The sequence below is a fragment of the Pseudoliparis swirei genome, chromosome 17 (assembly GCF_029220125.1).
Source record: "Pseudoliparis swirei isolate HS2019 ecotype Mariana Trench chromosome 17, NWPU_hadal_v1, whole genome shotgun sequence".
In the NCBI taxonomy this organism is placed as follows: Eukaryota; Metazoa; Chordata; class Actinopteri; order Perciformes; family Liparidae; genus Pseudoliparis; species Pseudoliparis swirei.
The window spans coordinates 13,874,701-13,902,082 of record NC_079404.1 but is presented as its reverse complement, the minus strand read 5'-3'; the positions used below and the strand labels follow the sequence as shown (position 1 = coordinate 13,902,082).

The following is a 27,382-nucleotide window of genomic DNA, read 5'->3' as shown; positions in this document are numbered from 1 at the left end:
TGCATAAAAATGTTTTAATACAAAAAGAAACCTACACAAAGCTACAGTGACATCCTTAGTTCAGGATATGAACAGCCATTGTCATCTGTAAACCTTTTGGAAGCATTGATCATTTGATATTGATCTTTCAAACAGGAATAACTGATTTTTGGCCAGTTGGAGACAGCTGAAACAAGTTGTGAACTCAACTCTGACATATTTATGTTGGTGAACTTAATGGCAATATGTGTTTTATTTACATGTCCAGCAGTTGCAAAGCAACATAACCATTTATCTGGAGCTTTTTACCAATTTTAAAATACCAATACAACAATAAATCATCACACGTACTAAACAATATGGTAGTATGGGTACTGGAACACAGTTAGATGTCCCAAGATGCAGTTTGTCAAATGCAGTATGCCATGAATACCATGATGTCCTCTATCTGATTGCATTTTGAAGTATACAAGTCAACATGATTTTCTGGCTATTCTGACCCACAATCCTTTGCGCAACTGATATTCAGCTGATATATAAGCACGAGGTTCAAAGTAAGTTTGAGGCGCAGAGTTGTGACAAAGTATGTTCCAATGAATAAATATGGCATGCAACAGTGTGAAATGTGCAAGAGCAGCTGCAGTATGTCATTAAAGTGGGTTTTTTTTAAGAATATGCAAACTTTTAGGCGGTTACCGATTCAATTTTAAAAGCAAGACATGTTTACTAAAATGTTAACTTGCACTTTTACTTCTTGTCAAGATAGATCAAACCAGCAGTGAATACAAATAAAGTAGCGCCCACTATCCACCGTCGTGAATAAGGGGCAGTCTGCTCGGTTAAACGACTTCCTCCAATCAGCACACCTGCTTGTGTGCAATCCCCTCTGTGAACGCCAGGTGTCAGTGTGACGCCGCCCTGCGCCGCGTCGATTGGACAGGTTGCGTCCACTTTGCCCCAGAGCCGTGCGACTGCCCTCGCGCTGGCTGGATCTCGTGATGCGTCCAGCTCCAAAACAAAGTGCCACAGCGCAGCGAAGCAGGAACTGCCTCTTTATCAAATAACGACGGGCGGCTGAGAGAGAAAAACGACTGGCATACCTGATACAGAGGTAGGTGGACGGGGTAAGAAGAAGAAAAAACCCCGAAGAAGTGGTGAGCGTCGTGGGAGGGTGGGCCACCTGTGACGGCACATGAGTGGAGAAGAGCCTCGAGGCTGCCCCTCTGTTCACACTGCGTGTGGTTCAGTGTGTGTGTGAGGGTGTTACGGCGTCTAAAGTCCACTTGGATTATCTTGAGCTCAAGGAAACGTTCATATCTGTCTGTTCGAGGAATGTGTACGTGATTCAGGTAAGACACACTTGATATTTCACAACCGCTGCTGAGTTTACCTTCATATTGTCTGCTGTGGCCACACCGTGATAGTTGCGCGGTGTGATTCTCTGTCGACGAGGTGGAATATGTTTTGTATCTCCTAAAATCGTTATGACAGTTGTACAATGGTCGTATACGAACGTGTCATATGTATAGGTTTTAACAGGCTATCTTCTCATTAAAATATAGGATAATTTATGTGTCATTGTTAGATGTTTTCTGAGGGAGTTGAGCCGATTCCGACAGGTGTATCAATGTCACCAAGCGAAGCAGGAATTGGCTTCATAAAAGAGCACAAATGGCTCATTCTCGTATTCAATGCACCCAGAGACCCATTCGTCTCCACTTCACTGCATCCCCGCGTTACAACTCACCAGGGGCTTTATTTGATGGACTGACTTTCAATCTGTGAAATGAGCAACAGGGATGTGGGCTCAGTGCAAAGTAAAGCTGCAGCCTGTGATTAATCATGTAAAACATCCTCCGATTGGAGTAAACGAGCTGTAAACACACATCGATGATGTTGGAGGTGCGTGAAGAGCATGGTCGATCTGTGGAAGATGTCCAAGCAGATGCTCTTTGCAACTGTGATGTAATCATCAGTGTGGGGGACACGCACTGAACCCACTTAGGCGGTGGAAATGCCAAGACGTAGTGGTTTGGTAAGTGGAAGGAAACGTGCCAAGATGTGCTCCTTTTATTGTCATTGTTTGGTAGATTGTGTTCTTATATTTCCTCATTGTTCAACCGGTTTTACCTGTTCAAGTGTTTGTATTTTATATCTGTTCTGGTGCTTGTGAGGACTTCAATTATTTTACCGTAGTTTTGTAATGTGCTCTATTTATTTCTATGTTCATGCAGAGTAATACACGTTGGTTCTTGTAACAACTACGTGTTTGCACTAATACGCCTCATATATATGTGTTATTCCTGTCAACATCTATTTGATCTGTCTGTGCTGCAGAGGGATTCTTTCTCCGTTGCCCTTTTCCTCCCAAAAATCGAGGGTCTAAAGCCACAGAGCATGGTATAATGTCCAGATTGGAAAACCCTTTGAACATTTAGAATTTTATATACTCTAAAATTACTCCATTCATAGACTGATTTCACTGTATGCTTCACTGTTTCCTAAATGAGGTTGATAATTATGTCTTTGAGTGTCTGAACTTCTCCCTACACCCTCAGAAACCACGAGTTTAGACTTTAGACTCTAAACCGTTGCCACATCCAGGCGGCTGTTTACTCCAGAGAGAACCAGCCTCAGTCAAACAAATGTAAACATGTCACAAATAAGCTGTGAAACGATGGTACTGAACATTTCAGTGATACGCTGACCGGACACAGTTGTGTCCCCTTTGTGCTGTTGTCAGAATAACTTTGTTTAAAGAGCTCAGTGTTCACGGAGCGAATGTACAGAGTATGAAGCTACAGTACTGCAGGGAACACATGGGGTTCAGTTCAGTTGGCTTCCTCTTGTCTGTCTGTGGAACAAGAGTTTTTTATTGCAGTTTGTCTGTCAGTTGAAACACAGCTCAATGGCTTTGACTAATCTTTTCTATTTGACACACACACACACACACACACACACACACACACAACACAGAGAGTTTCAAGTCCTCTGAGACAATAGTCTGTGGATGGAGCTGTCACCACCACAGTGCCCAAATCTCATCCATTCAGACACACTTTATTATTGCCTGATAAAATCCATCTCTGTGAATGAATGTCGTGGGACTGAGATCAGGAGCGAGACCGATTTGATGAAAGCTGGGTTGTGAGGGGTAGAGTCACTGGATTTCCTCTGGGACAGCCCTCAACATCTCTCTTTCTACATTTTCTTAAAATGTTCACTGGTATGCTCAGTGGCCAATTAACTATTGAGCGCCTCTACATTTCGGGGGTCCGGGGTACTCGGAGCACGTCATCATGACTCATCTGGATTTTGGATGAAAGAGAATCGGCATTGTCACAATTCCTGTCTCTAGGGTCTGCGCTGCTGGACTTTCAGACAGCGTTTCACCTCCTTGCTTTCTCGTTTCTCCCATTTATTCTCTCTTTTCCGTTGTGTTCTTATGAAGTATTTCCATCTGAATAGACGTCTCTTCCCCTCAGCATTATGAGACCTCATCAGTTGACTGACCGACCGGTTGACTGAAAGCATTTAGAAATGACTGTTAAAAAGCCCCTTGGTGCACCTCTTCTGCTTCGCCGGGGCTGGAGGGGGCGATTGACACACCTTTAGTGTTTGACAGCACATCCTGAAAGAGACTGTGCGGCTGAAATAATTGGTGTCCCCAAGGTATATTTTCTATCATGGGAACAAGATGGAGCTGTAAAAATTTTTTTTTTAAAGACACTAGTTAAAAAGTGGTATGTCCCAAACGGCTACATTTGAAGAAGTTTGAAAAGCAGCCTTGTTTTCACTGTTCCCAGGTCGAGGAGTTGCTTTGCACTCCTGGAGGATCACATATATTTAAAATTTTTAAAGCATTTGGCTATATTTCTTACCTTCTAACTGTTTGTTTGATTTCAGTCCAGTACATTAGAGTTATCCCTTTGGAGAGAACTAAAATACATCCTTGAAGATTTACTTGACTTCTCGATTATCTCCTCAAACTTCCTTTCTGCTAAAAGTAGGATCAGGGACGGTTTTTCAAACTCTTCCTTGCAAGTATAAATGGGGAAAGTCCAACATCCAAGAATGTATGCTGCTGAAGTGCCATTTTCTAATGCAAGGACTTGACAAGTCATGATTATTTAACGTTTTGAGTAATCTGGTGTTTTATTTGGCCATTAATCGATCATCAGTCTATTTAAATGTCCAAAGATAGTGCAAGATATCCATCAAAAGTTGTCAAAACCTAAGGTTATGTCTTCCTTGTGCTTGTTTTGTTCAGCCAGAAGTCCACAACAACAAATGTGTTTTTAATTAACCATGTAGTTGCCACTTAAACGTTATGTGCAAACAGTTTTTTAATAAGCGAGCCTTCAGTCAGAGACCTTCTTTTAAACGATACTAACAACTGTTGAACCATTAAACAAAACATTTACTTTTCCAGGATGTTCGTGTTAACTTATTGTTCTTACTGCCTTGTGTCTTTATAATTAACAACATAACTTGAGACTTCAACACTTTGCTGGCAGCGGGTCCAACAAAGATTAATAGTCTTTACTTAAGTAAGTGTATCACTGTAGTTTATTTATAGAAATAAAGAGGAATACATCAAGAGCATTATCTCACTTAGAATTTACTACTTCAGGTTTCACGTTTCACTTTCTATATATTATTGTTACAACAGGGCATACTTTTGTCCGTTTATGGACATGCGCGACTAGTTTACGACTGAAATCCTGTTAACTTCCCGTCCTGCTGATGGGAATCCGTGAACGTCTTGCCCCTCGGTGTCCTGTGGGCGTGACCAACCGTTATAAAATACCGTGTTTACAGTACGTGCGGCGTGTCCATGTGTTCCCGCATCTTTCAGTCACTACCTGCTGTTAAAATGACAGTCGGCAGAGTGTCTCTGTTCTCCACACCTGCAGCTGCATGTCGGGCCGTCACGTTATGCAACGCTCAGCCAGCTGCTGTCCTGGTGTCCTGGCCTGAGGACGGCTGGGGCCTTCTGTGCAGCCACCACAGACACGCGTGTTCAAATGGCTTCCCTTTTCTGCTCTTTGATTCTTCTCGTGTGTGTGTGTGTGTGTTGCACTGGGAGCGAGCGGACTACTAGAGTTTGTTAATGCTTGGTTCTTTGCTCCCATCAACTCCTGTTGGGCCTCATACTGACGGAAGACGGGGCGAGTAGAGAGCGGTCTTCATGGTGTCGGTGCTTGCGATGGAAGGAACCAGCAAGCTCTCCGGACATTCGGCTCTTAAGTGTGCAAGAGGCATGCTTTGTTGAAGGAAAGCTTGTGTGACTGTTTACATTTGGAACTGAGAGCATTGTAAAGGCCCAGTTCACCTCAAAGTCCTCCTACCTGTCGTGCAATCTATCAACCTCGATTGTTTTGGTGGGAGTTGCCAGACTTTTGGAAACATTCTTTCAACAATCGTTCCTCCATGAAACGGCTCACATGGCCTGTGGATTATCTTGTGTAACCGGGTCATGATTTCTGGAAGGCGACATAGCTGTTATCTTTGTAAGTGATTATTTGTTGGTGCTTTGAGTGTCCATTATATTTGAGAGAAGGCCGATATCTTTAATGGGCGATATGTCCAAGATTAATAAACTCGCACTTAAGCGATCTAAATCAATAAATGGCACTACAGGTAAAATAGAAACATTTGTATTTTTCTATTTTGGGGTGAACGGTCCCTTTTTGGTTTTTCGAAGCGAGCGGGAGAGATGCAGACGAGGCCGGTGTGCTCCATTGTACGAGTGTGTGTTGTGTACATGCACTAATCCTTGTGATTACGACACACAAAGCTCTCCTCTCCCCAACACCTCTCCCTAAAAACATGTTGTCTTGCTGAAATAACATTCCTATCATATGCTCACATGCACACACACACACACACACACACACAGATGATCATATTTCACCATCTTCCCCCTCATGCATTTGACTCCTCTCATGCACGTCTCCTGTTTGAACTGGTTCCACATCTTATTGATCACATTGGCGCTTCATCCAAGTGTTTGCTTGTGATATCGGCACGTCGCTCTGTTTGACAGTCATTGGTTGGTTTAGGATATTTGCCGTCATGTGGTTGGACTTGGCGGCAGCTGCTTGCACACTGCAACACGGAGAGCTGGCCCGTCTCGCACAGCAGCATCGATCTACAAAAGCACCCAATATTGTATTGAGCGAATGCACGTTGTGTCTCTTTGATCTCTCTGTCGACGTCCACGTTAAACTTTTCCTCTGATTTGAGTTTGACACTTTTCAGTCATTGTCGAGTGTCCATATGACTATTAACCCGACTGGTTTTGTGTGTCCCCTCTTTGTTTCAGGTTCCTTTGGATCTCTCTGCAGCACTCGAGGAGGGGCTGCCTGCCGGTGCGTGTGTCTTTGAGAGTCCTAGGGCGACTATGTTTGTGTGAGTGCCTTTGCATGTGTGTACGCCCCGGTCGGAGAGCGTGTGTGTCCCATGAGGCGCTCGGCAGAGATGCAGGGATGTTGTGCGGTGCGGCTCCTGCTGCTGTGCTGCTGTGTGTGTGCGGCAGCCAGCTACCCGTTCAGAACGCCCCTGGACCTGGATGTGACTCCACGCGTCACCGTGTTGAACAGCGGTAAGCAAGACCTCGAGCACACGGGACGGGGGAGGGGCGTCTGAAATCAGCAGATTTTTGAACAGTTTATGGTGCAACACATTCCAAACGGTCAAATTTCAACAGTCCTTATCATTGGAGGGGTCAAAGTTTGACACCGTTTTTCTTTAGCTAAAGATGACTCGTAACTCAATTATTAATGCAGGCTCTACATTCAGACCAGCAGTAACATCTTTAAATAATTAATATCTCCATTTTGAGAGACACTCTCTATTGTTTCATCTCGTCAGTCTCTAGTGTTGCAGGTGCCGTCTTCTTTCTCTTGTTTTTAGTTTCTTTATTGTCTCTCTCTCTCCGCAGAACGTTTTCTCTCAATCACATTTCTGTGCACACCAACTTGCCTCTTTTTTACACCTACCATTCTGTAAATTGTGATGATTATTTATCTACCTTGTGTGAGTGATGTAGCCTGAGGTGCCACAGAGAGTGAGGCAGATGAGTGCGGAGCATCCAGGGAGACTGTAGGGAGTTTAGAAGCTGCGTAACCATGACAACTGTTGTAGTATGGAGTAAGACGGCCATATACAGTACTCTTCTTCTCTGTGTGTATGTGTCTCCCTAAACAGTACTGTTACCTGATCCTGGACCACATTTGTTAATACACCGACGTGTGAAAGACATTTTCTCAGGTCTCCACTTTGTCTTGAAGACAATTTATTTGAAATAATTGGAGTGATGTACGTTATGGATTATTAATTTGACCAATTCACAGTTTTGAGGAGCATGAAGCTAAACTCTGTCAAAACGGAGCCAGAAGGTTGTTAAAAGCAATGAAAACGCATCTAAATCCCTCACTAAGCACACTCATTTCAACCTGTCAGGTATTTGGGGATTTATGGTCGGTGGATTTAACTCTGTTTATTCAGCACTGCCTGTCGGCTCTTCTGGATACGCTGGACCGTAAACAGGCCGGACAATTGAGTGTGAATTTCAGGCTGTCGCAGTCCGTCGCCTAGAGGTTCAGCAATCGTGTGTGCTTTTGTGTGTGTGTGTGTGTGTTTGTGTGTGTCCCTGAAAACTGTGTACTGTGCTGATCAGCTGAGGTCCCTCCAAGTGTTTGCTCAGGAAATATCATCTGGGCTTCTCTCTCTGCTTCCCTATAGACTTAATCAAACGGGCCTTCCCTCTCACGATCTTGTAAGCCGATGCAAAAATGTGCCTGCAGATATAGTTCGTAAATCTTCCTCTGCAGCGTCCCACTCTCAGAAAGGTAGTTTTCAGTTCCACGGCTCCAGCTGTCAGGCCCTGTGTCCTCATGCTCGGAGTACAATGAGGAAACATCGGCATTGTCTCTGCTATGTCTTCACTCACAACGAGGCTCTTGTATCACATGGCGAGAGCTGTTCTGAAAATCCCATCCAGGTAGTACCCTTCTTCCTCGACGCCTGATCACCAAGGAGCATTCTGGGATGGGCACCGACTGCCGATGCTGAAGTGAGCAGAGTGGGTTGTGTTTTGCAGCAGCTGATGGGAATCTTAATGACGGCTTACTTGATACCCATGCAGTCTTCAGTGTGGAAGTGGAGTGTCTGAGGAAGCAGGGAGACACTTTTCTGCTTGGCTGGATTGAGCTACTGTCGACCAGTAGGCAGAAAAAGTGGCTTGCTCTCAAGTTTCTATTACTTTTATTTGCTGTAAATACTCCACGTCAGCTATAATATGAAAACTAAAAAAGGCTATTTTTCACTGTTGTATTGTGGAGATCTTTTTGAGGTTATAACATGCCCCTGTGTCTGTTGACAGTAGTGCCATGTTTAGAACTTACATAACTCTCTGGCATCTCGGGTCTGCAGCGGGTGACCTCATGGTGTGTGTGCCGTGTGTGTGTAGCATGTGTCTTTGCTGAGTTTTCGTATGGGTGAACCTCATTACTCTCTTGTCCTGTCAAAACGGATGCATCCCAATATAACCTGGTAAACCTGGACGGGTTACACGCCCACAAAGCAATAAAACATCAAACCACAGAAACCCACATTAAGCAGAAGTGGATTTCTAAAATCTGATGTTTTGTTGGGCCTCTTTTCATTATCTTCTTATTTCTCAGAAGAGCTGTGTGGGATAAGCATAATCCCTTGGCTTTTATTGTGTCCATGGTGGGGTTTTAAATTCATCTCTGGTCAAGGCTCTATATATATATATATATTAAAATGTTTGTGAAGTTGAAACCACCAAATCCAAGGCATTAAAAAAAGAAGCTTTGCCAACCACAGCGCTCTTATGTATGGCAATGGTCCAGTAAAGAAATCCTCCTCTAGCGCCTCCATGAGGTTGATATTTGTGGTTTTGAGTGAAAACTATTGGATGCATGTTATGAAATTTGTAAAGACATTAATGTTCACTGAAGCTGAATGTTCTTTGGTTTGTCCGTTAATGTATTTGTCCTTCTTTTTTGGTCTGGCTAGGTCTCTCTTTCAAAACAGATCATCGTATTTTATTTGGCTATGAGACCGAAACCTTCACATTTTGGGGATTTTCCACCCAATATGATTTAAGTAGTGGATTATCTAAATCTTTCCCGATTCATTTTTGTCAATCGATAATTGAAAGCATTCCTACTGTCAAAAAGCAGCTATGATAAATAGATCTTGCTTTTCCCATTTAGCTTTGAGTGTGTGTTTTTCTTATTCCTGACTAAACACAATGAACTTTCAGGTCATGGAAGAAATGTTTTGTGCAGCAGTACAATCGAGTTGAATAGAATTATTTTGTATTTTTCTTGTCTAAAAAAAGAATTTGAAGTGAGTCCCTCCGAATCAAAGAGCAAGGCCTTCTCAGTGCTTTGCGCTAACGTTCTGCAATCATAAAGGGAGCAATGCAGCACAGGAGATGACTAGATTTCTGTTTCTCTTTATTCTCATGCGTCATGTTTGATTGAAAAAACGCTCCTTCTCGTGCTTTTAAAATGCCCCCGCTCTGATGGCAAGAACTCTATGCTTATGTTTCTAAAGGCATTCATGGGTTTCCAGAACGGCAGTGTGGATTCTTTTGGGTTTTTGTCCATTTTATCACATATACATCCAGTGTGTAGGTGTGCTGCATAATCTAGTAATCACTCCAGTGTTGCTATAGATTATAAATAACTACATTTCTGGAGTATTTGAGAAAATATGAGAAGGATTCTTCCTCTCTGAAAATTGTTTTATTTGTAAACTCAGTTTGTCATGGAGACAAACCATTGCAGCTGTGGACAGTGTTTGTGCTGAGATATTCCCAGATGTCAATGTGTGTCGCCATATGAATATGAATTGGGCTTCTATTTCCAATAATCAAACCTGGGATGTGGTCCTGATGTTATCAGTGGAAGCACAACAACAAAAGGAAAACTGGGTTGTGTAATACATTTAGCTCCCTCTGACTTTCAGCATGCCATTTAAAAGTTTTCAGGTTATGTATTTTGTTATGTATTTTTAAAAAGGACAGGAGAGCTGTTTTAATCAATGGATGTAGCAGAACCAGTCAGAGTGTTACAAAAGTCATGTTTATTTACTCTCCTCTCTCCTCTCCTCTCAGGTCTCCAGGGCTGCAGACGTTTCCAGTCCTCTGCAGTCAGCTACAGCACCATGTTGCTGGAGGCTGACAGTGAGCGTCTCTTCGTGGGGGCCCGGGGGGCTGTGTTTGCTCTCAATGCCTCTGACATTTCAGCCAGCTCTGCTCTCACTGTGAGTTTGTGTCTGTGTTGCTTCGTGTCGTGCACCTCGGCTGCCATATCTTTAACTCTGCCACAACTTCATTTGCACAATGCAGGAAATTTTTGAGGCAAAACTTTGTATTCCCATGTCACCCCTTGTGTGTTTTGTATTTGTGGGTCGTTGTATTACTTTTAGCACAATAATTCAGTTTTACCACAGGAGCTCATTGCTGCATATGAATGAGGAAGAAAAAAAACAGAAAACCAAACTACTGTATCTCTCACTGTGACTCTAAATAGATACAGAATGTAAATATCGTCCACACATTAGAGTATGTTGACACGGAAATTGTTTCTAATTTATACAGTTATTAGCATACTATCTATCTACTTCAATCTAGTGTTGCCAGTTTTAACTTAAAACCCCACAGACTAAGAGTTAAAGAGGCTAATTCTGATTCTAATTAATATTCCATGTCGGTGATTATGATAAGAGATGTGGCCCTTTTCCCTTTACCGTTATTCACATTAAAGTAATAGTCCTTACAATTCTCTTCACGTAAAAGCCAATTTTTGACACTGGATTTCATAAAATATTCTGCCATCAAATAAATCTGCACTCATTACATTTACATATCTGGTCTCAAATGACATGAACAAGTTATTCACAATGAACAATGCATCCATGTGTATAGACTATAGAGTAATGACATAATCCAGAGCAACAGATGGTATTTGAAGATTAAACACATTTGCTTTGATATAAGTAAAGCGACAGTGACACAAAAACAAACATCAAATCACTTTTTAATTTGTCCTTCGCTGACTGTAAAGTGTATTGTCAGCAATGTTGCTGTGATTGAGTCTGGTTCTCAAACTATCACATGCTGCAGGATAATGTCTTCAAAGTTGACCGTCACCCAGGGAAGCTGAAAATCCTCTTTTTTCCCCCTTCATGCTGCTGTCTTTGTTACCTGGTGACAAGCTGACATTAAGCTGTCATGCTAATTAGGTGAATGCACCATTGGTGTCTGTCATGAAGTATAATTGATGGTGTGCGTGCTTAACACGCCATCACAGCCATTCCTGCGTCTCCTGTTGTAAATACACCTGTTACAACCGTCTTTGTCAGTTTGAAAAGTTACAATGCTGTTCAACAACACAAGGAATTCAGATGCTGTGAGGTCAAAATTACATATTTATTAAATGTTAAAGCAAAAAATAAACTACTTATTTATCTGTATTTAAGTAAAAAATCTATGCAAGTCAGTAATGTGAAACCATCTAGTTTTGTTTGTCTTACTGAATTAAATGTGGTGTGTGATAGATTGAATGGGAAGCCTCCCCCGAGCAAAAGCTCCAGTGTCTGCTCAAGGGAAAAGACAATAAGGTAAGCATTTAGTTCTTCCTGAGTCCTTTCTTTTCATCTTTTTTGGTATTGGGTTCTCCTATATATTGCAATTCATTTCTTTACCATAACATCTTTCCCGGCTCTCTCATCCTCTTCCAGACGGAGTGTTTTAATCACATCCGCTTCCTCCAGAGGTTCAACTCGACTCATCTCTACATGTGTGGGACTCATGCCTTCAGCCCCCTATGTGCTTACATAGTATGTCAATGAAAAATAATGTTTTACATTTTATTTCTTACTATAGTAGTGACAACTATTTTGAGTAAAGTTGTTCTATAGATGTGAACATCGCTGCTGAAAAGTGATTGATCTGTCATTTTTTTTACCTGTATGACCTCTCTGTGATTCCTTATTTATGGTTTTAACTTTTTGTTTTTTTTTTTTTTTTATTACAAAAAATCCCCCTTCCTCCGGATTTTTTTACCCCATTATTCAATGTTTAAATTTGTTGTTCTTGTAGTCAACAAACAAAACAAAAAAAAGTGCCTCTCACACCTAAAAAAAAAAAAAAAATAAATAAATTTAATTTTCTGTTTTTTTTATTTGCGTCACAAATTTGAACAAAAAGTAAAATATGTTAGTATAAATATAACAGGAGGAGGAGGTGAAACAATTGAAAAAAAAATGACCCATAGGAGGGGGGAGTAATATTGATGATTGGTCAAATGACCCTAAGGCAACACAAGGGTTAAGGTGGGACTAAATGTCCATCTTCTTTACCCAAATGTTTTGTCCCGTATAGAATGAGGATACATTTGTGATGTCGTCTCAGCCTGAAGAGGGCAGAGACAAATGTCCCTACAGCCCGACGACAGGCTACACTGCTCTCATCATTGGTGAGCCCTCAGACAGGCGTCAATCGCCTCCAGAGTTTTACTAAAAGATTACAATGCTGTAGAATCTGATTCATGGGTTTTCCTCCAGACCAGCAGATGTATTCGGCTTCCCAGTACGAGTTTAGGAGCTTTCCCGATATCCGCCGCAACTCTCCGCCCCCCACACTGAAGACAGAGGATGCCCCAACACGCTGGCTGAACGGTGGGTTAATCCCCTCGAATAATAAGAGCCCCTTTGATCTTTATCAACAATACATTATTGTACTTCTGTTGATTGCTCCAATTCTTAAAGCACTACTACTTAGTTTTACATTAATAAATATATTCGTATGCCTTTGCGCTGCTGTTGTTGTTGTTGACAGATCTAATGAGACATCTCAGAAAGGTCTGGAGGGAACTTCCAAAAATGTGTCACAAGGAAAAAACTGATTAGATTCACTCTAAAACACATGTTGGATCTTAACTCAAGAATAAACTTGTGCTGAAAAATTTGACACAAATATCTAATAGGCTCAGACTTGTAATTCTAATTTAGTCCCAGTTGGTTGTTCAACACGGGTCCAGGTCTCAACAACTACTGCACGGGTTGGCATGACATTTTTTACAGACGGGGAACCAGAAAAGGTATCTTCATGTGAAGGATTGTCATGAATCTGGAACGCATTTTTGTTTCCCAGAATTCGATGATGATGATGATGATGATTCAAAGAATGTGATCCCTACATTCTTCATTTTCCGCTATCATCCGATCAAAATGTAAAGCCTCACCTTTGTATTCGGTGCTAGCAAATGTTAACATGCTAATACGCTAAGCTAAGACAGTGGACATGGTAAACATTATACCTGTTGGCATAAAATATGCTGGCATAGGTGTTCAGTTTAAAGTACAACTGTGCCTAAGCACAGCCTCACAAAGACACTAGAATGACTTTAGATGCTTGTTTGTTAATATATTCCTCAAATTGTTATGTTTTGCTGATGACGTCTTCTCTTGATTGTTTTCACCATCTGTTCTAACTGTGTTAGTGCTTGGATTATCATTCATTTTCTCTTGTTTTTTAAGTTTTGTCCCCGTATTGGTGAGTCACGTCCAGTTGAACAAGTAGAATATTACATTAACTCTATTGTTTGGGGAAACTACAATAGCCTACCTAGTTTTAGGGTATCAAAGGCAGCTGCTTTGTAAATTCCTTAATCAAGAAGGGGAAAAAAACACAGCATTAGTCGGTCCATCTTTTACTCCCCTATACAGAGGCAGACTTTGTGGGCTCGGCACTCGTGAGGGAGAGTTTGGGCAGCAGCACCGGCGATGATGATAAGATCTACTACTTCTTCACCGAGAGGAGCGAAGAGCAGACGACAACCTACAGCCACAGCAGGGTGGCACGAGTGGCTCGCATTTGTAAGGTGAGTGGAGCTTTAAAAGGGATGCAGGGTATGATTCACAACTGGGAGGGAAGTCTTGCATCAGACTAGCTGGAGTGAAGTCTTTGTTGATATAAGGGGTTGCTATAATAGATGCCCTCATCTATTGGATGGGATTTGCATACGTAGCATGGCTTCATTGTGATTAGAGGAGCGGTTTGTAGCTGATGAATGGACTTCAACGTCACTGTGGCTCCGACTGCGAAGGATAAATGACTGCAAGTGAGAGACGGACTGTTTGGCATCCTCTACTGCCTGAAATGTGAATGATTTAGCTTCATCTGCTGCCTACAAGGTGAATGATGTACATGTCCTGCTGCCCTGGAAGGAGTTAAGAATAATGAGAGCTAGCTGCTACAACACAATAACCTTGTTGTTCTCTCCTGCCGCACCTTAAAATCCAGTCTGCTCACAAGTTCTCTCCTGGAAATTGTGGCAGCATATTTATTTATTCATCTTAATCGAAATGCCCTGCAGCGGCATCTGTGACATTTGCAATTTGCCACAGGCTGTATATATTTAAAATTGTGATCAAAGAGTGATGTCAATTGCTGTATTTCCAAAATAATCGTGACCTTGAGTCAGAATGTGTCCAGAATGGTTCACTCTCCAGGTGTGCTGCAGGCTGCTGGGGCACAGAGACACACACTTTAGCACAAACCTTTATATTACAGTGGGGAGTCTCACAGTACCTCTGGGAAACCATCATCTTGTTTTTGTATTTCTTTTCAATGCCATATGTTGCACTCTTTAGTGTGTTCAGTTCCCCTTGTGTGCCACCTTGAGTCGATTGTTCAGTCTGTTTTTCATCCTTTCAGGCCTTACCTTGTATGACTCGCTCCCTTCTCTGTTTCTCATTTCTCCCTCCCCTCTTCTTCCCTCAGGGGGACCGGGGAGGCCGTTTAACTCTCCAGAAACGGTGGACGTCCTTCCTCAAGGCCAGGCTGACATGTTCTCTGCCCGAGTACGACTTCCACTTCAACATGCTGCGCAGCATGTTTGTCATGCCTGGCCTTACGCCGCAGGACACGCTCTTCTACGGCATCTTCGGCCTGGAATGGTGAGTGGGAACGGGCGTCAAGATCTCCGGCTGACGGGGACTTTGAGGATGCAAATGTGAAAGAGTGCGATAAAGATGAAAGGCAGCAATCGATACATTGAGAAAGTCGAAAGAGACGGGAGGGCTTGAGATGAAAGAGGGGAACTCTTTCATTCGAATGAAAGTTGGGTGGAAGGATTTTACTGCAGTTTGAGGAGTGAATCTTAATTAGAAACACAGATTTAAATGGACTAGAAAGTAATCAAAGAAGTTATTCTGTTTAATCCACACTGTGGTTTATTTGCAATAATGTAAAATGAACCACTAATGAAAAAAACACTGAAAAGGACAGTTTAGCATTTCTTTCGGAATAATCACAGTTAGCTAACGTGAAAGGCAAACACATTTCCTGTGTCTACTTCACAATAAAAGCCAGTTTATAGTTTGCTAGTTAAACAATTTTAATGTGAAACTGGAAGTACAACAAAATCTGTTTTTCTTTTGCAGTCATTTTAATACAGCTCCAAAAAAAGATTTCAAAGAATTTGTATGTAAATACTTTAGAATATCAACCCTATCAAAACATAGTTTAATTATTTCAGGTCATAACTTCAATGGCCCTATAAAGATAAAAAATAGTTTCAACTTTGCTATGTGGTGCATTTATTGCAAGGGTGTATCAAGCAAAAAGGTTCTGTGGTACAGAAAGTCTAAACAAACAATGATTATCTTCAGCGTTTGGTTGTTCGGATACTGCTGTGTCCTTTTGAGTGTCTCCTACTCCTACTACACCTCTCTGAAATGATTTGGTATTTCTCTTCTCCCTCCCTCCTACCTTTCTCAGATGTATGACTTCTAGGAATCCTCCTCCTATCTCTGCAAGTGCTGAATCCCCCCTCCCCCCCAGCCCCTTCCCCTCCACTCCCCTGGGCACCACTGATCTACTGTACTCCAACTGCTGTCCCTATGGCAACACTAGGTTTACTGGGAGTATTGTTTGTAGCCTGTGCTCTGGTCTTTTTCTCACTCTGTCTGTGTTGCTCTCTGTAGGAAAAACGTGAAGGCATCTGCAGTGTGTCGATTCTCTCTGTCTGAAGTCCAAGAGGCCTTTCAAGGACCCTACATGGAGAACCAGGACTCTGGCTCCAAGTGGAAGGAATACACTGGAAAGATCCCTGACCCGCGACCTGGAACGGTAAACACGCATGCACAAAGACACCCTCTCGGCCTCTTAAACTCAAGATTACGACCAGGAGAAAAGTCTCTCTCCCCTTCGGCCTCAGAGGATCCAAACAAGGAAAACGCCAACAGAGAGCAGATGAAAGTGATTAAAAGTAAAGATTACGAAGAAAAGATGTGGGAAGATGATAGAATGGACGAGGCTCAAAACGCAACCAACCAGCTTATGTCACTGAAAACTATTTCTATGCCGATTAAGTGGCTTAGTGCGGCAGTCAGGGTCATGGCATCGTTGGCAGGAGCAGACACTGATTTGTCATCTCAACACTTCGTAGGACTAAATTCTAACATTGCAATTAAATGTAACGGTCAAGGGCTTTAACTTGTGAGCGTGAAAGCCTTTTAGAGGAGTTGGCTGAAGCTAAGATGTTCCCTTAGTCACGTGCTCAGAGAGCTGAGTCGCCCGCATGTCAGCTCAAGCCGGCTGCTGAACTCGTGCAGTCTCCTTGTCGTGCGTGTGAAAAGTATAACTTCCCCCAGACAGAATCTTCCAAAGGCTCGCATTTTCTTATTGATCTTTTAATTTTCCCCTCCAGACCATCTCGTTAAGCTTCATGACATCCTCTCTGCCCTCCACCAGCCGTCTCTGTTTACAAAGAACTTTATTAAAAGCCAAAAAATGTCTCTTCTCCCTGCAGCCCCCATCCTTCCTCATGACTTGCTTCTCCCCCTCCTCTCATCGCTCTCTCTTTGACTTATTTTCCTGCAGTGTATAACTGACACACTGAGGGCCAAGGGCATCAACGTCTCCACCTCGCTGCCCGATGATGTGCTGAACTTCGTCCGGAGGCATCCTCTGATGTCCCGGCAGGTCCAACCTTCAGACAGACGACCGCTTTTGTTCAGGCGGACGACCGACTACACACACATGGCCGTCAACATGATCGAAGGCTTAGATGGACACACATACCACGTGTTGTACATGGGCACAGGTGTGTGTGAATTCACGTTGCGTATAATTGTGAAACTGTAGTTTAATATTTGGGGAATGTTGAGTGTTAAGTGAGAATATTGATTCCATTCTCATGTCTGTGAACTAAATGTAAAGCTTCAATACAGCCAGGAGACGGTTAGTTTAGATGACTACTGGAAATAGGGGGTTCTGGCAAAGGGAGCAAAATCTGGCAAAATCCCTGATGTTTTTATGAAGGATTATGTCCTGGACTATTAATTGTAACATTATTTTATTGTTTTATATATATTTGTTACATATATTTATTATGTTTTTTCACTTAATTTCACTATGATTTAAGATTATGAAACCAGGAACCTAAACCTGGTTAGAAATGGTAACCCATCAGTTCTTAGGTTATTGAATCTTTAAAACAATTGCCAAAAAATAATTATATTGTCAACATGTTCCAAGATCCAGGGCCACTTAGGATTTTTACGAGAAAGATACCTTGCAGACTAATTATCCAGAAGTCTATGAGGAAGGGAGAAGTGCTGGAACGATGGTTCGTTTAAAGCTGTATATTCCAACAACACGTCAGACTGAATGATCCATTTCTACATGAACAATCTGAGGAACACGAATATGTGCTCAAGTGGCTCTTGCAGCAACGCATTATAATTTCCCAGAGAATCAAGCCCACAAGATAAATGTGTATTGGGCAATTACATTTGGTTTGTAAAACGATTGTGTTTTATGAGTGAAGACCATGTCATGTAATCTTGGATGTCTGAAGCTTCTTGAAAACACCAATCTACTGCATTTCCACTCAAAGTTGTTAGTTATAAATACAGGCAAATAAGTGGATTGCCTATCTTAAGTATTAGTTTCAAGTGTTTGCAAATGTTTCTATAAATAAATCCAAAACAGTGATTTGTTTTGAAACTGGTTGACAGAAATGCACGTTAACTGTGTTTGTCGTACTGGCCGCTGCTGGTTGGTATGGTATTTTTTATTCTGATGTTCCGCTTCTTCGTGTGTTGCTCAGATGAAGGCTGGTTACATAAAGCTGTAGAAATCCAGGGTCAGCTTCACATTATCGAGGAGCTTCAACTGTTTGAGGAACCACAGCCTGTAATCAACCTGCTGCTGTCGGCAAAACAGGTACTGTGTTTGACCATCACGTGCACACACACACACACACATTTGAGTATTCTCTCCGTCCTACAGTATTTAAATCATCTCTGTCGCCCCCAGATGAGTGTATATGTGGGCTCTCCATCGGGCGTGGTGCAGCTTCCCCTCGCTCGCTGTCACAGATACGCCTCCTGCTACGACTGCATCTTTGCCAGAGATCCTCACTGTGCCTGGAACGGAGCCCAGTGTGTGGACGTCATGGCTCAAGCAGACAGGTGTGTGTGTGTGTGTGTGTGTGTGTGTTTTACGTTTGACTTACCTCAAGTATCACGGTGCCCTGTCAGTGTCAGCTCCCAGAACTGTTGCGTAATCACAATGCTGGCAGAAAGTTGATGCCGGCTGTGATGGTGAACAGAGCATGCAGCTGTGTACTTAAAGTGTACTTATTAAACTTGGACAGATTTGCAGACTCGGTAGAAAGCCGTTATGGAGGCAATAAATGATATGAGACAGAATATAGCAAAAAATTGGAGGAAATGGACTTCTCAATATACTTATCTACAATATTCAATTGTTTTTTTATGTTGCAGAAAGTGCCTGTTTAATCTTAACATTAAAATACGTATTGTTGTGTTTTCTCCTTCATTACAGATCCTCTTTAGTCCAGGACATCCAGCAGGGCAGCAAAGGATGTGAAAACACACAAGATGGTACACAGAAATCTTATCTGCAGCTAGGTGCTGCTGCTGTTTTAAAAAGGTTGCTTTCAACACAGTTAATGATGAAAGGGAGATTAAAAATAGAAATGTTAGGAAGGACTTAAAAGATGCACAGTTGTTTTCAGATGGCATAAAGGCCTCTTTGAAAGTTGATTACGCGCACTGCGTTATGGAAATATCCTCTTTTCCCTTCTTTAATCACATTGTCTTTGGAGCTAGTTTGATATTCAAGGCAGGAAAATTGCTTCTCACTTCACAATTTCAATCTGATAAAATGTTGCATCATCTGCCCCTTCGTTGTTCATGTCTATGGATTTGGAGTTCATGCGTCAATAACTGGACAGCCTTTGATCAAAGTTGGTGTTCAATAATTCCCATATAAAAAGAGACGGAGGCTATGTTGTGAGTTTTCCTGTAAATTCGATGCAATGTATTCATATCTGTGTTGCAGACGTTGCCGTGCGGAGCCGCTCTGTGCGGGTGGGCGACGACGTGCTGCTGCAGTGTGAGCTCAGCTCAAACCTGGCGACGCCCCTCTGGACTCTGGATGGCAGCGAGCTGCAGGGCTACGGCCTCAACTCTGGCTTCAGGACTGGCACAGACGGCCTGCTGATTATCGAGGCCCGGCGGGACCAGAGTGGGCTGTACACCTGCTTCGCTGTCGAGAACAATATCAAGGTCGCCATAGTAACCTTCAATATCACCATCCGCCTGGACCTGCCCCCTCCTCCACCTGTTGAGCCAACAGCAGACCCTTACAGTTTGTTTGTCACCCTGCTAGCCCCCACTGAGCACTCCTCTCCCGAGAGGCCACCGCCCCCGGCCCCTCTTCTCCCACACTCAGAGCTGCTCTCCCCCAGGAACATGGAGGCCATATATCTGTCCCTCATCACCATCCTCGGAGGCCTGTGTGTCGTCCTCACTGTCGTGCTCGTCTACGTGGGCTTCTGCCTGCGAGTGGGCAACAGAGGGAAGTATTCATTACGAGCTGCTGCTGCTTCAGCCTACCCGAACGGTAAGAGGCCCAACAGGAACAAAAAACATCACAGAAACTCCTCCCTCATGGAGCTGAAGACCATCTCAAGCCACTGCAACGGCAATGGCGTTTGTAATGGAGTTTCAAAGCAGCACAACGGCGACATCCAGGAGGGAGGCTTCCTCCAGATCGTCCCCGGAGAGGCTCACAGGTCACCCAATAAGGAGCTTCCTCCCCCGGCACCTCCTCTCCCACCAACTCCGCAACATCCCTCCCCAGAGTGTGACTTCCCCAACGGGTTATCGGCCACGCTGCCCAGCGTCCTGCGGAGGATGAAGGGCAACAGCTACGTGCTGCTGAGGCAGAGCGAGTCTGAAAGCACGCCGCCGCTCTGCTACTCCTTTGCCGAGGAGCTGAACAAGATGTTAGAGAAAAGGAAACGCACTCAGCTGCTGCCTCGGCCGGACGAGAGCTCTGTGTAGGGAGATGTAGCGCCCCCTGTGGTGGGAGGGCAGCTGTGTTTTTACTTGGTGCTGAAGTGCCTGTCATATGACCCTATATTCTTAATGCAATGAGAGTTTTAACTACATTCTTTGCTTTGGATTTTATTTAATTTTTACGAGTCCACATCGAGACATTCCTTCCTTTTTAACTCGTGGGCTGCTTGTTAACCTTAATTCACAAATTTCCCAACACATAACGAGGGAGTGACACATGCCAGTGGAGGATCGAGCATGAAGTGACAAGAGAGAGCAATCTACCTCACCTTTTAACTGCCCAGGAGGACGTCTGCCGTCAGTCTGGTGTCTGATCCGAGGATCAAGACACAAAACGGGACACAGACTCCAGCAAGGAGCAGAGCCCCACGGGAATATCCATGTGGAGACCTCTGCTGTGTGGAGGGCAGCGAGCCGGAGTGTGTTTGCACAGATGGCCGATGCATCTTTAAACATGTGGTTCACATATTATACATATTGAGGAAGGTGGACATGAGTAAGGGAATTTGTTGTACAATATTTTCGCATTTAATACTGACTTAATCTATGACTATTATAATAATTATAACACAACATGATGTACAGTAACTCATGGCAGCACATAAGGAAGAAAATAATGGAGAATAATGAAGAAATGGTGAACTAATCATTATTTAATATGACTATTAACCCTAATTCAGAGTTAAGTAACTTACCACATTGTCGATAATTTTTACATTGTTTTAAATAATCACTGATACTATCATTTAGTTTATTTATTAATTGATGGCAACATTGAAAATTTGCTGTTCATATTTAGTTTTAAAATGGTTAGAAATCAAGTCAATAACTTTGAATGCCACCATTGCCTGATATACAGGTACACTTTTAATGATAATAAGAGTATTTGCAAATGCAGATATGCATAACTGTAATTTACAGCTTAGGCTGAGACAACTTATCATGACTGGTTCAAGGTGGCCTCAAGGTGAGGCCTGTGAACATCACAACCCAAGGCTGCAATTCATACAGGCAAAGGTGCCCATTAAATATACATTTGCATAAACATTATTTGGGTAAATCTTGGATGTAAAATTCCTTGGATAGTCAATAATAAACAAGGAAATAATATTATTTAATCTTTCACACAATTGAACAAATATTGAATAGTGCGTATTTCACCAAGTGTTAAGACAAGCTGAAGAACACATGGCAGTATTATTGATTTTAATGTTTTAAAACACACGGTAATGAACCCTGTTATGGACGTTGATGCTGCAACCTGTCGAGAACCAGCAGGATGGAGGAGCCTTTTGATTGGCCGGTTGTCCTTATGGAGAACGCCACACCTGTCTGCTGGACCTCGTTTGACACGAGAACAATTGAGCGTCTCAGCTGAGCCTCAACCCGCTGCTGAGCCCGACATGACTCCATCGCAGAGGATGACGAGCTGTGGGGCGCAGCGTTCTCCCAAAGCATCAACGGTAAATCATTTTGATATCTTACCAACTAATCTCCGACAGGCGCGATGCCAAACAAGCACTTCAGGACTAGATCAAGGAGACGGAGCGCCCGCTCACTTCATCAGTGACACGCAGAGCCCTGGGAGCCCAGTGTTATCTCAACGCTAACGGCTTGGTGCTCCGACTGCTGGGCTGCTTATAATTTGGGGGAAAGTTCAGGTTCCGAGATGCCCACGTGAGAACATCTGCTGCAGCACCGCAAACATCTGAGAAACGCAACAACATTAAAAAGGCTCAATTTCTAGAAATGAGGGTGATGGAGGAGCTCCAGTTAAATGTGTTTAGCAGTTTACGAAAAAGAAACTAATATTTATGACATCTATTTATTCTTTTCACTTGCATCATAAGTTTATCTTCAGACTCGTTATCAACCAGCATCACGGTGTTTATGTCCTCGTGCTGCATCTCACTGCCAGAGGGCCGGCGGCTTTAAACACTCGTCTGACGGAGTGAGTTTGAGATCTTTCCCTGGAGATTTACACCCTTTGCTCCGACCCTCTGGGTCAGACCGGGGTTTCGTGTTCTGCTACAGTAAATCAAAATAGAAATGTAAAAGCGTCTGGAGTACACGCCGCCATGTGCTGCATGCAGCGCTTCATACACCCGACCAGAGACGATGATGCGGAGCACCGTGGGGTCAGGGAGTGAGATGCTGTACCTTCGGCAGGCCGCAATAAACCGAGCTTTGCAGTCAACGGCGTCATTAAGAAGCCCTCTGACCTCGTTTCAAAGCACAAGGCGTTTGGAAGATGAAGTGAACATAACGATACTCGCATAGCCTTAAAATGAGTGCAGCTGATGTAGAAATACTTTGAGCTGTGTTTGAAGAAGCCCAGGAAACGGTTCTGATGGCGTGCTTTCTTCTGAAGTAACACAACAGAGAGTCCTGGTTGGCATGTCACACTGAATATCTTCCCCCTCTCTCGTTGCAGGTGTCATGTGCACCGGTCAGTTTGAAGTCCTCCTACTTTCATTCCTGGGGATACCACCTGTCCACAGGAGTCAGACGACAAGGCCCGCTTTAAAGATGTACTTTGAATGAGCAATGAAATAAAATGCAGCTTCTTCACTGGACGGCGGAGACGGAAGAGAAAGAGGAGCTGGATGAGGGCGACGCTCCGCTTGTTCACAACTGGAATGCAAACTGTTGGCTGCAGAGTCGTCCTGAGCACCGGTCTGTTGGCCCAAACGATGACGTGGTTATGAGCGTCTTTTATTCACACTTGCTGCATGAATTATGTGTTCAACACTGCTCCCCCCCCCCCCCCTTAAAGTCAAGGAAACAACAACTCTTAATATTAATGTAAAGTGCCAAGGCCGATGCCTAAGAAGAGCTCTGTGAGCCTAATTTAAGGTACAAGAAATGGATTTTTTTTTTTTAAAGAAGTGTATTTATTTTGTAATTTTGTACATTGTGTTGAGGTTATTGTCATAGTTGCTGTTAAGGTGCCACGTGCCTTCCTGGCAAATGGGGAGAGGGGGGTCACAAGTCGCCTGTGATGAAACAAAATGTGATGATTAGAAGCAGGTAGCCAAAAGCATGCAGAGGCTGTACCAGCACCACATCATTTTTATATTTATAACCTAATATGAGGAAAACACACCAATTTACTTCTTCACTCTAACCTATTAATTGGGGATAATTTAGCTTTTCTCTCTCTGTAATGTCCAAATATTTGTTTGATCTCTTTGGCATGTTACTGCATGCTTGTGCGCACAGAAAATTATTTGATGAAACTAAACACAGAATAACCAGGCAGTATGTTCCTTCACATTTCAGTCACAAGTTAAAATAAAGATTTGTACTTCAACCTCTTCCTCTCCTCGTCATTGCTTGTTGACAGTTTGCCTTCTCGCCATGAAGCTGAGGAGGAAAGAGCGGGCTCAGAACATGCTGCTCCCACGACGAGTTCAGATCCAGCTGGAGTGTCTCAGGATAAAATCCAAACGAACAGTACCAGAGAAAATGTTCATCAGCTGTTCTAAAAGAGTAGCCGATCCTACTCGTCCACCTGAACCGTCTGAACTGATCTTTCAGAAATGCCAATCAATATATAACCCAGATTTTTTTATTTTTTTCATCACCCATATGACCTTTTCCCATGTTGCTGGGGTAGCTTGCTACACCCAGCTTTCACACCATAACTGTAATATATAACTCTATTACTGGCAGTGTGACACAACACTCATAAATAGGTCAGCTGGTCATGCTCACACAGCCAAAGGGCCGTTTTTAATTGTGCCAAGTTCCTGCAGATCGTACAGCTTGACATGCGATGAACGAACTGTCATGGCGGGTGTGTTTATGTCAACGCTGCCTCGGTTTCTAATCAACATCGAGAGCCTGCTCTGCCTCACAATTAATTTAATAAAAATGTGTGGATTTAATGAAATGCTTCCTGCTTTGATGAGACGTGTGCTGATCAACGACACATGACCGTCCTGATTCGCACGATAACTGACTTGTTAAGCGTGTGAACGTGGAGCTGCTGTAGCTCAAATGTAGACATGATCAAAAGATACATCCAATGGAGACATTTGCATCCCATTTTGTGAAGACATAGTTTTCCCAGAGGGTGCAACGTAACGATGTTTTGGTCTTGACTTCATAATGACCATAGACTTTCTAAAACTAATAGTCCCATTAGCCGTACTGGAGTGCTCGTTAAATTGCCACATATTAACATATGTATAGGCTTAAGATGCCGGTGAATAATACCAATAACGAGCATCAGCGTTTTAACAGTTTCATTGTGACGAATGCAAGTGTGAAAATGCGGAAGGTAATGTTTTGATCGCTGTGTATTTATTTATTTATTTGTATGTGTTATTCGCATAACTCAAAAAGTATTAAACCGAATCTCATGAGATTTGGTGGGATGATTGGTTATTATCCGGGGACCATTTGATTAGATTTTGGGATCGATCGGGTCAAAGGTCAAGGTCATGAAAAGGTCAACATCTTCTTCTTACCATAGCGCGGTCAATTTCTATCCAATTGGCATGCAACTAATGCCAAAATGTTCATAATTCAATGCCCAATCTTGTGATATGTGAAGGTATGCGCTCTACCGAGTGCCCGTTCTAGTTCTTAATGTAAAGCTTCACTCTAGTTCTCTGTGAATTACCGGATCATTTGACCTTTGGGCTTCTAGAAATTATTGAAATAAAACCAAATTTATTTTCTCTATCCTTTCAAGCAATACAACATAGTCCTTTCATTTCATGATACTAAGACAAAAAAATGTTTGGGGGTTATATTGAATGCACTTTAAACGTACTGCACAACAAAGAGGTGCTCTTAATTCATTGAGACAAAGTAATTGAAGTTCTGAACAGAACACTTAATCACTTTCAGCTTCGTACTACTTTGTGGTTCAGACACACAGAGAGATGTATCTCCTTGTGATATTTGTAAATGACAGGTGATAGTGAAAACTAAGGTTTCAGCTTGCAGACATCAGTCATAAATCAAGATAACCTTCAGTGAGAGAGTACAGTGAATCATAGTTCCTCTTGTTCTTCCCTTTTCTACTGATGGCTTCATCATCTCAGTTCTCCTTTGTCTTATTTCCTTCGCATTGAAAATGCGGAAGGTTATGTTTTGATCGCCGCGTATTTATTTGTATGCGTGTTATTCGCCTAACTCAAAAAGTATTAACCGAATCGCATGAAATTTGGTGGGATGATTGGTTATTATCCGGGGACCATTTGATTAGATTTTGGGATCGATCGGGTCAAAGGTCAAGGTCATGAAAAGGTCAAAATCTTCTTGAATCGCATGGAATTTGGTGGGATGATTGGTTATTATCCGGGGACCATTTGATTAGATTTTGGGATCGATCGGGTCAAAGGTCAAGGTCATGGAAAGGTCAAAATCTTCTTTTTACCATAGCACGGTAAATTTTTATCCAATTGGCATGCAACTAATGCCAAAATGTTCATAATGCAATGCCCAATCTTGTGATATGCGAAGGTATGCGCTCTACCGAGTGCCCATTCTAGTTTATTTGTGGTATAGTTCTCATTTAGACGTTGTGCATTTGTGTAAACATCTAGATTAAAAATAAACACTCATAAACGTGGGTGTAATATGTATTAGACGCACAAGTGGAACAAACCAGAAAGTGAAGTCAGTGTGACTCATTGTGATTGGCCAGAAGACAAATAGCTTTTGCATGACCGTCATCATTGTTGCGCAAAACTACTGAAGACACTCGCTGCTTTGTGATGAGGACACAACATAACCGGGCTGAATTTAATGTGTTGTTTGATTTCTAAAGGTTCCTTTGTTCCCCATTTGTGCCTGATGCGTTGCTCCCCATGTGATGTTGGAAATGTCCAAACACAGAGATGTGCATGGTTTTAGTGTTTTGAACTCAGAGGATCCTGAGCCTCAGTACAGTACAGCTAATGCTGCTGGGACAGAGTCCTCTTTAAGGATAAACAAGTCAAAGAACACCAAGTGTTGTATCCATTCAGTCTGTATATTAAAGGAAAACACTGATGGTGTTCAGAGTCCACTGTTGATGTGTGCAGTCATTGTACAGCAACATAAACAGGCCGTAATAATGTCAGTTGCTGTTTCCACTCGGTTTGTGGACGTCACCGCTGTGGAAAGCCAAGCCGTGTCTTGAGCTGACGAATGGAGGAAGTGTGTCACGCGCTGCACTTTTCTTCCCCAAAACAAACTGAGTTGCTGTTTCATGCAAACAAGCAGCTCCTCTGCCTCCTCCCAGACCGGTTGGACGCCAGAGAAGCCACGCGCCTCTGCTGTCACAGAGCACACACTCCCATATCAATCAGCCCTGCATCAGCTTCCTCAAGACCGGCTCGCTGTCTGTCTGTCACTGTTGCTTCAGACCAGACACATGCCTGTCAGAACCAGACGGCCTGGCATCTGCAGGAAAACCAGATGAACCTGCAGAGAATTTCAAGTTGTGCCCGATAACGCCTCCGGACGACGAAATAGGTTAATCCCTGCATGGGGAACCTGTAGTTCCTTATTATATATTGGTTGTGTTGTGGTGTAAGCTTAATGGACCACTCCAGGCTTTTGTTGTAGTTACCGAGTAAGCAGTCGATGTCCTCTGATTTGTTTCTCACAGAATCCAACTAAATCAATATAGGAAGCAGGCTTTTTCCAAAACAAGTGCATTGAAAGATAATCTGTAGGTTTGTGATCACGTTGTAAGAGGAGGCAATTAGAGTTGTAGCCACCAGGAACCTCCATCGACACACCCGGGTGACGCGTCACCTGGATGATCAGCTTGTCAACAGACACACAAAATTGTCAACATGGACACACCTGAATGTCTCAGGTTGTTCTGGCACTTTGACTCCACAGAGACGTTTCGATAGCAGCGCCCTGCAGTTTCACTTGATACTTTGTGAGCAACACCACTGAGACTCTCACACGTGATGTCGTTCCTCTCCTCTGCATCATGTACCAGTGA

The 27,382-nt window shown here is 42.9% G+C and overlaps 1 protein-coding gene across 2 annotated transcripts; it reads left to right on the top strand.

The window, feature by feature from the left end:
- Positions 1 to 981: 981 nt before the first annotated feature.
- Positions 982 to 23,737, top strand: sema4ga (sema domain, immunoglobulin domain (Ig), transmembrane domain (TM) and short cytoplasmic domain, (semaphorin) 4Ga). Of its 2 annotated transcripts, none has more exons than XM_056435620.1 (16): positions 982 to 1,090; positions 6,308 to 6,586; positions 10,136 to 10,284; positions 11,581 to 11,643; positions 11,764 to 11,862; positions 12,407 to 12,500; positions 12,589 to 12,702; positions 13,753 to 13,907; positions 14,810 to 14,985; positions 16,015 to 16,159; positions 16,913 to 17,135; positions 18,144 to 18,259; positions 18,353 to 18,507; positions 18,884 to 18,942; positions 19,403 to 21,887; positions 22,859 to 23,737. In XM_056435620.1, exons 2-15 carry the CDS (start codon positions 6,445 to 6,447, stop codon positions 20,407 to 20,409), a joined length of 2,697 nt encoding a protein of 898 aa, XP_056291595.1. In that variant the 5' UTR covers positions 982 to 1,090; positions 6,308 to 6,444; the 3' UTR covers positions 20,410 to 21,887; positions 22,859 to 23,737. The 2 variants fall into 2 exon arrangements, with proteins under 2 accessions (XP_056291595.1, XP_056291594.1); XM_056435619.1 differs by lacking the exon at positions 982 to 1,090 and adding an exon at positions 1,100 to 1,328.
- The last annotated feature ends 3,645 nt before the right edge of the window (positions 23,738 to 27,382 follow it).